Source organism: Triticum urartu, chromosome 7, assembly GCF_003073215.2.
Source record: "Triticum urartu cultivar G1812 chromosome 7, Tu2.1, whole genome shotgun sequence".
NCBI classification, from domain to species: Eukaryota; Viridiplantae; Streptophyta; class Magnoliopsida; order Poales; family Poaceae; genus Triticum; species Triticum urartu.
In genome coordinates, this window is record NC_053028.1 from 627,239,605 (window position 1) to 627,250,726 (window position 11,122).

An 11,122-nucleotide genomic window follows, 5' to 3' on the forward strand; every position below is an offset into this window, starting at 1 on the left:
TATATCATACATCCCCAATTGTGTGTAGACTTATATTGATCTCGGGCACTCAAACAGGAAGGTTTGATTACTATCCGGACCTCCATTGCATTCTGGACAGTGAACCTTCACCCTCATATGCTTCAAAGCTAGGAGCGCCCAGCACGGGATAGCGTCGTGGAGAACTCGCCCTATAAAATGTTGATCTTGGCTGGGCACTCTAGACTCCAAATCAAGTTCTACTCCTCATCCGGTGATGAAGATCCCGTATTGGTATGAATCATATGACCAAATTGAAAATTTCATTCAACTTGGTAGGCTCAAAGTACCGGAAAAATCGGTTCTTGGTGGGATCCCAAGCAATGAAATCTAACACTTCACATATGGGTAGGGGTATAGCAAGTATCTCTGGGCATCCACATTCCAGTATGTTTGGTTCATCAATTGCGTGTCCCAATCACCGCCACCGGATCGATGAGATCACAGACTCGGGATATGAAATGATTACCTTGGTTGGTCAACACTTCTTTTGTTGGTGGCTGAGGGATCCACGAGTTCCCCATTATATTCTCCTTTTCTCCATCTCCAACTTTCCATATATACCCACGTCTCAAAGCGTCCACACCAGCCATGATACTCTACGCAGTATATTATGATTTTTATTTCAAAGTAGCACTTAAGAGATGTCCTTCTTGGAAGTACCTCACTTTTAGGATAGTTGCACCTAATGAATTTGGATTATCAATAAGAAGCCAGCCTTGTTTTGCTATGAGTCCAAGATTGAAACAATGAATATCCCTGAAGCCCATACCTCATTTCTTCTTTGATACACACATCTTCCACCATGCGAACCAATGCATCTTTCTATTAGTTTCATCATCACCTCACCAAAAATGAGACATCACATCTGTGATTCCTTTACATGTTTTCTTTAGAAATTTTGAAGACGGACATCACATAAGGGCATCTCGAACGCTGACCCGCAAATTTCCTCTTGCATTTGTCCGTGGACAGGGCGGACTAGCTCGCGGACACGGATGCGGGAGTCCGTCATCATTGCATATTGCCTGCCTTTAAAAAATATTTAGTACTCCCTTCATCTCATAATACAAGAGCATTTTTGATACTAATGTAGTGTAAAAAATGCTCTTATATTATGGAACGAAGGGAGTAGCTTTTAATTTGACGGAAACCTATTAATCATAGTGTTTTTTAGCTTTTGCCAAATCTTGTAGACTAAATCATGGCTAATAATCATCAAGCACATGGTGAAAAGCTTAAGCATTTAGCTTCGGCCAAATGAAGCTATTAGCTTCTGTGGAATGAAGTTTGCTTCCCACACCTTCCGCCAACTAGTGCATACCTTCTATCTGTAAATGGTGTTGCATATGGCGTGTGGGCACGAGCTAAAATATCAACATTTGGCAAGATCCTAGATACCATCAAGTGAAACTCGAAAAGTAAAAACACCAAGGGGTGATACATTACTTGGGAAAAGTTGAAGAATTAATTGATCTACACACTAGAAAGTGGGATGTTGACCTTATTCAATAAGTTTTTTTGCTTGTGGATGTTCACTGAATCCTCCAAATACCATTCGAGTGGAAGTGTTAGAGCATTTTGTTGCATGGAGTGGTACTCGATCAGGGACGTTCTCTGTTTGGTCGGCCTACCACGTGGAATTTGAACATTAGTTCAGTCATCAATGGAATTGGCCGGAGGGCCAAGGCAGTTCCCAAGTGAACACTATATGGAAACATATTTGAGTCTTCATATCCCAGGTAAAGTGAAGCATTTCATTTGGAAAGTGCTTAGGGAAGTACTACCTTGTTTCGGAGTTCTTGTGGGACGTCATATCCCAACAAGTGGTGAGTGCCCAATCTGTCATGTTGGGTTTGAAGACATCCAACATTGTTTATTCACTTGCTCTCATGCTATTGAAATTTTGTCTGAACTTGGTCTAGTAGATGTTATCACAAAGGTGGTTGCTGAAGACCATTCTGGATCAGTCACCATGGAGATCATTAGTAGGGCTCAAGTTGCTGCAGGAGAGTTGCCATTGTCCGAATTAGTTGTAGTTGCAGCCTGGTACATCTGGTGGTAGCGACGGCAATTAGTGAAGGGAGAAAATATTCTAGACCCTAACCACACCGCTACTGCAATTAAGGTTATCTGCACTAACTTTGTTAGAGCAACAACTCCTAAACAACCAGTTCGAAAGCATGATCACATGTGGAAGAAACCACATAGAGGGGCAGTTAAAATAAAGGTTGATGCCTCCTTTTATGTTGAAAATATATCTAGAGCTACAGGTGCTGTTGCTCGCGATGACAATGGTGATTTTATTGCAGCAGACAACTGGTTCATACCACATGTTAGTAATGTTGATGCCGCTTGTAGAAGTGCATGCTCTAGCCAATGCAACCAAAAGACCGATCTGATGAAAGAGACTAGGCAGCACATTATACGTCAACACTCCTCATCACGTGTGGCTCCCTCAGGCCTAAACGTGGACCGAAAGTGGGCTGCAATTTAATTGCGCCAGCCGGGTCTTGAACTCAAGACCTCTTGACTCTGATACCATGTAGAAGTGCATGTTCTAACCAATGCAACCAAAAGACCGATCTGATGGAAGAGACTAAGCAGCACATTATACGTCAACACAGCTGAAATAATTGTGGTCCGAAATGGAATTATTCTCATAGAAAGGATTGGGTGTAATTCACTGATCATTGAATCTGACAGTACGGTTGCAGTGGAAGCCTTTAGTCAACAAGAAGCATACTTTGGTCCTGAGGCGGCTATCATCATAGAGTATAAGCAAATGGAGTTGGAATTTGCAAAGACTTCCTTTGTGTATTGTTTTTGCAAAGCCAATGAGGTAGCAGTTAGCCTAGCTAGAAATTCTCTTACCATTAGATCTTTGGGATTTTGGGATAGTTCTATACTAGACTTAATTTCTCCTCTTTTTGTAACTTGTCTATTATGTGAGGAATAAAGTCTATTTGCTGTCAAAAAGAAAAAACTAGTGCATACCTTCCACCAAAATGACTACATAATATATTTTTCTTGCGAAAATAGAACTTCTCATTCATCAATCATGGTTGTCACATTCAAGATTACACAAAGGGATAATTTCCACAGGTACGTGGCGGAGCCAAATGGCTGTGTGTGGCGTCCTACCCATCTGAGCAAGCTCATGGCTCACCTGATTCCCATCTCTCCTAACATGTGCTATCCCATGCTCACGTCCTAGACCGAGCAAACGCTTTGTTTCATCCACTAGCGATGCAACCGGTGACCTATTAACTGCTGCCTCAGTGATCATAGCTATGGTAGTTGTACAATCAGTCTCCGGGATGAAAGGATCAGAGCTCCATTCAAGTGTGAGAGATACACCCTCCGTACATGTTGCGATCTCGGCTTCAAGCGCACTCGAACACCTCGGCAGGAATCGGCATGAGGCAGAGATCACAACACCGTGATGATTTCGCAGGATCATACGTGCAACTCCGGTACCGTCCGCTTCAGCAAAAGCACCATCGACGTTCAGTTTGCACCAACCTACAGGGGGCTTGGTCCACTTTTCAGCGGCTGGGAGTTGTCCATTGGAGATGAGAAATCTCCCCTCTGCTTGAACATATGATCAGTCCTCAACACCATCTTTCCCTTCAACATATCTGCATTTGCGTGTTGACGGAGGCACATGAGCGAGTCAATATAACTTGAAAGGAAGCGCTGGGAGGCTTCAACTGGAGGCGGCGGCTTGTGGTGTGTAATCTCATTGTGGACATGCCATATACGCCACACTGTCATGAGCACATGGAGATGCTCGTCCTCGCTACACTGGTGGAGAAGCTGTAGTAGCCAGTCTGGTCCCGTGTTGACGACAGTGTTAAGTCTCGGCATGCGCCATGTCTTCTCCATAGTACACCAAAACTCCAGAGCACGCGGACATCTGCAAAACACATGGAATGTGTCCTCGCGTTCCATCCCACAAATCGTACAGATATCAGTTTCGACTATTTTCCTTTTTTTCATATTAGCCATAGTAGCTAAAGAGTTTGTCACCACTCTCCAAGTCAGTACTCGTACCTTAGGAGGAGCAGGGAACCCCCATGTCATGTTCCAGAAGGAACTGGTGCTGTCCGATGCCCTGCTCGTGGCGCATGAAGAAGTGCGATTTTTTTCGTCGAGTGCCAGCTTGTACGCGCTCCTTACGCTGAAGATTCCATGGGGGTCGGGCACCCATGCGAGGACGTCTTCAAGCTGACGCGGGGACAGCCGAATCTTCAATATCTCTTGCACGTCAGCCTGCATGAAGTGAGTGCGAAGAGCATCCTCATCCCAACACCCTTGGTCGTCCAGTAGCTCTGAGACCCGGAATGACTATCTAATATAATCGCTAATGAAAAATATTATCAAAATTTATTCGCAAAAAAAGAACAAGAAAAATATTAGCAAAATTAGCACCAAATGCAAGCATATTAGGCGGGATCTGTCCTCAGGTCGTGGTTTGTTCATGAAGTGTGGGTGTGGCGTCTTCGACTCTAGATTCATTCATTGGGTTGGGTTATCTCCATGGGGCTGGCCTCATTGACTCGGGAGAGAGGTCTCACCTTTCGATAGCAACGTCAAAGGCCCCTCTTGTCTGGCATCGTCGGCTCAGCAACCGACATTAGACTATGTCCCGGTGCAAGACAGAAATGTGCCAAGTATTTGGTTCACCCATATAACATGAGCGAAATAAGGATTGTATCACCTATGCAGAGGCCGGGGCTATTTCTCCCTTTTGAAAAAAAGGATTGTATCACCTTGCAAAGATCAACAAAAAATTCAATAAACTTTCATTAGGATCCGAGCAAATAAGTATGAAAGATCAACTGTTTTCAATCTCTATGTTTAAGTTATTTTCTTTGTTTCTAATTAACAACCCAAATGTGTACAGCATGTTCCGTGCAATTTCTTCTGCGCCTTCCAAAACTCACTTCATCATAAATAAATTCTAAAATGCATGACTTTATGTAAGACTATTTCGTGTTGTCATATAATAACGCATGTTAAAGACGTTGCCGACGCATTTACACATGCAATTGTACTTCCTCCATTTTTATATACAAGGCCATAAACTCAAATTACAAGTACCAGAGTAAAATTTAATGCATAGTTTATAAGTAAACTTTTCTTTCCGTTTAGTGGGATCACTAATACGCAACATGCATGCAAGAGAACTGAATGAAGGAAGTAGCTATTGTTATTATGACTGCATGCATGCAAGTATTAAACATGTTGCTATTACAATGAAATATCATTAATTCTTTCGTCGATTACTGTTGGTGACCTTGTATTGATGCAAAACGTAAACGTAAAATGTCTATTGATCCATAGTGGCCTTGTATAAGTAAATGGAGAGAGTACTAGTTAAAAAGTAAACGTAAAATGTCTATTTTTTACTTCCATGAAAATCATCATTCGCGCATCTCGTGTTCCTTGAATTGAAACCTTCGATTGTATCCAGCCGAAAATAATTTTTCATCTAGTTGTTATTTTTCATGTATGTTTAAAGTGGGTTATGTGAATGCAGTCGTTGAGGTATGGTGAGCTCACTGTTGAATCATAATCTGAGGCGATGACAATCACCTCCGGAGGTTACCACATCTCGGAGTACCACACATTATTTACTATTGCGAGCATTAAATGCTTAGCCAGTAAACTGTCGAGCCTGGGGTGGCTTCTTTAATTCGAGCCTCCCTTCCTGTCCTCTCTCATCTTCCTTCCTCTGGATCTCACCTCGCCGTCCGCTCTGACAGCTTGAGAAATCATCCCCAACTCTCGCCTCTCGACAACATAGCAGGGCCTCGACTTACAGGTGATTACCAAACTTCTCCTGATCTCATTTGTTCTAGTTGCCTCAATATCATTGGTTTTGTTCGTCAATTTCTTGCTGTTGTAGGCTTGTAGCTGTGTTTCTGGATAGACACCACTATTCTTCTTCAAGATAGTTAGTCGGATGTACGGAGATTTACCACCTCTTCACGGGTGCCATGCATGCATAGCCCTTAGCTTTTGGTTCCTCCTTCCTGATGTGGTGTTTCTCCGTTTCCCCTCACCACTTGCCTGTTCAAGCTAAAAATCATGCCCCTTGTGCTGGTCGTCGGTGTGTTTGCATCAGAAGCCATGGGTGAAGTTAGCTGCGCGGGTTAAAGCATCAAGGTGCCGAGGAAGACGAGCTCCTCATTCACATCCTAAATTTTTTTCCTGTTTTATTTGTTATATATTACTTTTAGTTTTGTTTTGCGGGGAGGTGTATATTACTACTAATTATCATTTTTTTTACAAAAGAACTCTCAGATCTATTAACCAACTCTGCAATACAAACACCCCTGGGAAATAAAGATAATACATCAAATTCCATATGTGCCGACCATCTTCTTCCTCCTGAACTCCGGTGGAGCTTACAAAATACTGTTATTTTGCCCCCCACACCCCCACAAAAAAGTCAACCTTGCCAAGCTCCGCCACTGTACTCCCTTCGTCCGTGAATAAGAGGGTGTTTGGTTTCAGGGACTTTTTTGTGTTGGGACTAGAAAAAGTCACTAGCAAACCAAACAGAGTGGGATTTTTTTGAGACTTTTTCTAAAAGTCTTTAGAAGCACCTCCTTGAGAGGCTTTTTCAAAAAGTTTTAGGGACTAGAAGAAGTTTTAGGACTAGAGAACCAAACACCACTAAGTGTCCATCTAGCTTTTGTCTTTAATCAAAGTTTTAAAACTTTGACCAACTTTCTAGGAAAAAGTAAAAGCATTTATGGCACTAAATTAGTATCACTAGATCCGTTTTGAAATATACTTTCATAATATATCAATTTGATGTCATATATGCTCCTACTATTTTCTGAAAAGTTGGTTAAAATTTTAAAATTTTGACTAGAAACAAAAGCTAGATGTACACTTTTTCGCGGACGGAGGGAGTAGTCCTGAAAGTACACGTTAAAACCTTTATGGGCCTAAGTTACCGACCAAACTAGTTAGATGAAAGGATAGCACCTAACAAGATTCAAATACTCGTGCTCACATTACACAACATGCATATATGCTTTAGTAGAATTTTTTTGAGGTTCACGTGGATATATGTATGTGCTGGTGTATGTTCATGTATACGTGTCACTTGGAACAGGAGACTTGACCTCATGACAAGAAATTGGCACATTTTCAGATATAGTTAGATGAAAGGGGAGATTTGACCTCGGGCAAACTCGCTCTGATCAGTACGCACCCATTGCCCTTGTGCCTCCTCCAGCACCAGCAGTGTTGGAATTTCAAGCAAGATTTTAGATAAATTAATATAAAAAACATCAAATATTATAGGAACATGTTTGTAGCAGATTTAATCCGTCAAGGATAGGTATTTTATTTGCAGACAAACTAGACATGGTAGGTAGAAGCCACTGTCAAGTCATCCAAAATTGTGGGTTTCGTTTCGTTCAACAGTTTAGGGACTAGAAATCATCCTTTTCTGCAATTATGAGTGTAATTAGGTTAATCATATAGGGATTGTATTCCCACTCATTTATGACCATGATCCTGCTATAACATTGTACTCCTTCTGTTCCGTATTACTTGTCGCTCAAACGGATGTATCTAGCATTGAAATAGTGCTAGTGCTAGATACATCCGTTTGAATGACAAGTATATGACACACACAGAGTAGAACATTAGAAGTAACTGAAGACTTACTAGAGAAAGCACGATCTCAGAAGGCTGTGCATTATCAGAAGTTCATAAAGAGGACTTAATTTTCTTAATTAACTACTCCCTCCGTTCCCAAATATAAGTCTTTTTAGAGATTCCAACAAGTGACTACATACGGAGCAAAATGGGTGAATCTACACTTTAAAATATGTCTACATACATCCATATGTTGTAGTCCATTTAAAATGTCTAAAAAGACTTATATTTAGGAACGGAGGAAGTAGATCATATTGTTCCAAGAATGACTATCGTACATTTCTTTTCAAACCACACAATCAGTATGTCCATTTCTTTAGTACTCCCCGGTCCCAAAATATAAGAACGTTTTTGACACTCCGTCCCAAAATATAAGAATGTTTTTGACACTAGTGTAGTGTCAAAAACGTTCTTATATTTTGGGACGGAGGGAGTACTTATTTTCTTAGTTGTGCCGGTATATTACTGCTGGTTTGATGTAAGGTAATCTATATATTGTGCAACACTGACAGAAGCATACGTGTCTTTGCAAGCAGGACATCGGAGTGAAGGTGTTTTGAAAGCTAAACCAAGCATGGCCATAACAAGGGAGAGCTTGGAACAAATATGGAACCAGTGGGAAATCGAGCTGGTGGTGCTCCTCAGCTTCACCCTGCAAATCTTTCTCTTCTTCACCGGCTGTATCAGGCGGTACAGCACCAATGCTCTGCTCAGGCTTCTTACCTGGCTAGCATATGTTGCGGCAGACATGGTTGCTGTATACGCCCTTGGTCTCATATCCAGAGATGGTCAGAGTACCATGTCATCGGCTGGATCATGCCACCGGAACAAGCGATCAAACAGATTCTCCACGGGCACAAGCCGCCAACTAGCATTCTTCTGGGCGCCTTTCCTCCTCGTCCATCTCGGCGGGCAGGACACCATATCGGCTTTCTCCATCGAGGACAACAACCTCTGGCTGAGGCACCTTCTGAATCTGACCATCCAAGTCTCGTTAGCCTTATACGCCTTTTGGAAGTCGATAGGTGGACAAAATCAGCGGCTTCTTGCTCCAGGCATCTTGGTGTTTGTCACCGGGATCATCAGGTATGGGGAGAGGATATGGGCGCTCAAGTGCAGTAGCCGAAATGGCCTAAGGGAGACGAATCTGCCTCCATTGCCTAAACTCAATTTTGAGGTCGACAAAGGCAGCTATGTTGGCACCATCTGCTACGTTCTAGGCTCAATGGTTTGTATCCGGGATCTTTTCTCAGGGCGCACCACCTCCCAAATGAAAGAGCGTGCTGTCTTCAGGTTCCAAGAAGACAGGCCCCTAGACCAGGTGCCCAAGTTGCTGGAGGTCGAGCTTGCCATGATGTATGATGATCTCTTCACGAAGGCCATGTTGCTCAGAACAAGGACTGGGGTTGTGCTCCGGTGCATCAGCCAATTCTCAGTCATAGCTGCCTTTGTGCTCTTCCTAGTTGAAAACCTCAAACAAGAACATAATAGAGCTGATGTCGCAATCACCTATGCGTTATTCTTGGGTGGCTTCAGTCTTGAAGTTTGTGCTTTTGTTCTGACTGTGATGTCACCGTGGACTTGGGCATTCTTCAAAGCTCGAAGGTGCGATAGGCTTGCCCACATTTCTTGGCTTCTTCTTTCAAGTGGCATTGGCTGGCCGGAGAAGAGACCGTTGTGGTCGAACTCTATGGGGCAGTATAACTTCTTGACTTCATGTATGGGCCGTGAGCAATCAACGACATCATCCAAACTAATGACTATCATCAGAAAGATTTTAATTGCAGTTGAGAAGAAGGTCTTTATCAGAAACCTACAACACACCAAGCATGTCAATCTGAGCAAGGATGTTATGGACAGTGTGGTCACATGGGTTGGACGCCTTGCTCGCGAAGAATTCACAAGGATAACGCAGCAGCAACGCTGGGTGAATCTTCGCCCAATCATCAACCCGACAATGAACACTTTAGCTAATTCTTTGGGTGATAACATCATCTTCTTACATACATACACAGAATTGCACTTGCAGAAACACTCCAGCAACATGGATGACGAGACAATATCAACTACAATGGACATATGCAGGAAGATATCTAACTATATGGTGTACCTTCTGGTCGTGCATCCTTCCATGTTGCCGCTAAGTGGCACCGCAGCGGACACATTAGCAAAATTCTACGAGAAGATCAGCAAGAACGGCAGCGGCAAGCAAGATGTCCTGGACACTGCTTATCAGCTAGTGACAGACAAGCTGGAGTTCGGCGACGAGGAATGCCTGAAAGAACAGGAGCAACCTGGGCCGTGGGGCGAGACGCTGACGGAGATCCAAGATATGTGGATGAGGCTGCTGCTCTACGCGGCCGGCAAGTGCCCGGTAGAGCTGCACGCCCAGCAGCTAGGCAGAGGAGGGGAGCTCCTCACCTTGGTCTGGTTGCTGATGGCGCATAATGGCATTGGAAATGTTGGTCATCAGGTTGAACTTATAACTAATGATGAAACAATGGTTGGGCAGTTCTGTGCATTCCATTATCCTAAAGAATCAAAACATAGGTCTGCGTAGGTAGCTCTTGTAAGCCAATCCCAAATGTATGTAGTTATCTTTTGGGAGCACAAAACGCTTGGATATAATATTTACCTTGATGTCTCTTTGCATGTAGTTATCTTTGGAGCCCAAAACTCTTGGATATAATATTTGCCTTGATGTCTCTTTGTATATAGTTATCTTGGGATCCTAAATATTGACATGGTTAGGGAATGAGGGGCGACTCCGCCGGCCATCAGGCGACTCCACAGGGCAACGGGGCGGCGGCCGCCGGCCAGCTGCCCTCGGCTTCATCGCCTCGCCCGCGGGTCGGCGGCCGATTCTGGGCGCTGGCCGGATTTGATGACAAGGAGGCGGACGGGGACGGCGATAATCCGGCGGCTTCACCGCCAACACCGACCCCTTCCGACATGTTTTGCGAGTCTTTCCTTGCAGGGTATGACGAAGACGAGGTTGCCACTACGGTAGACAAGATCTTGCCAGTGGACGATCCGGCAAGGGTTGGGCTCCATGCGGGTGAGAGGAAGGAGATGGTTCGTCGCGTTGTTCACCAGAGAACAGCGGCGACGGCTATCAGGCCATGGAAGGGACCTCTCCTGAAGGTTAGACTTCCCAATCTTGCTCTTTTTGATTTAATTAAGCCAGATTCGTGGACTAAAGTTCAGAGGAAAAAGAGGCCTGCACGCCATGCAAATGCTTCCCGGACGTCGGCGGCGGCTACGGCGGCATTGCCGGTGGGGCATGTGCTCGAGATCTCCCAGATGCGGGCGCATCGTTTGAATTCGTGCCTGGGCTGCGAGCTGGGAGCGTCTAGGGTTGGGCCGGTTCTGTGTGAGCCGGGCCTTCGCGTAGGTGGGCCGGAGTTAACTAGGTATG

The 11,122-nt window shown here is 44.0% G+C and overlaps 1 protein-coding gene across 1 annotated transcript; it reads left to right on the top strand.

The window, feature by feature from the left end:
- Positions 1 to 5,714: 5,714 nt before the first annotated feature.
- Positions 5,715 to 10,416, top strand: LOC125521067. The gene is made up of 2 exons (XM_048686126.1): positions 5,715 to 5,848; positions 8,241 to 10,416. Exon 2 carries the CDS (start codon positions 8,279 to 8,281, stop codon positions 10,262 to 10,264), a length of 1,986 nt encoding a protein of 661 aa, XP_048542083.1. The 5' UTR covers positions 5,715 to 5,848; positions 8,241 to 8,278; the 3' UTR covers positions 10,265 to 10,416.
- Positions 10,417 to 11,122: the final 706 nt, after the last annotated feature.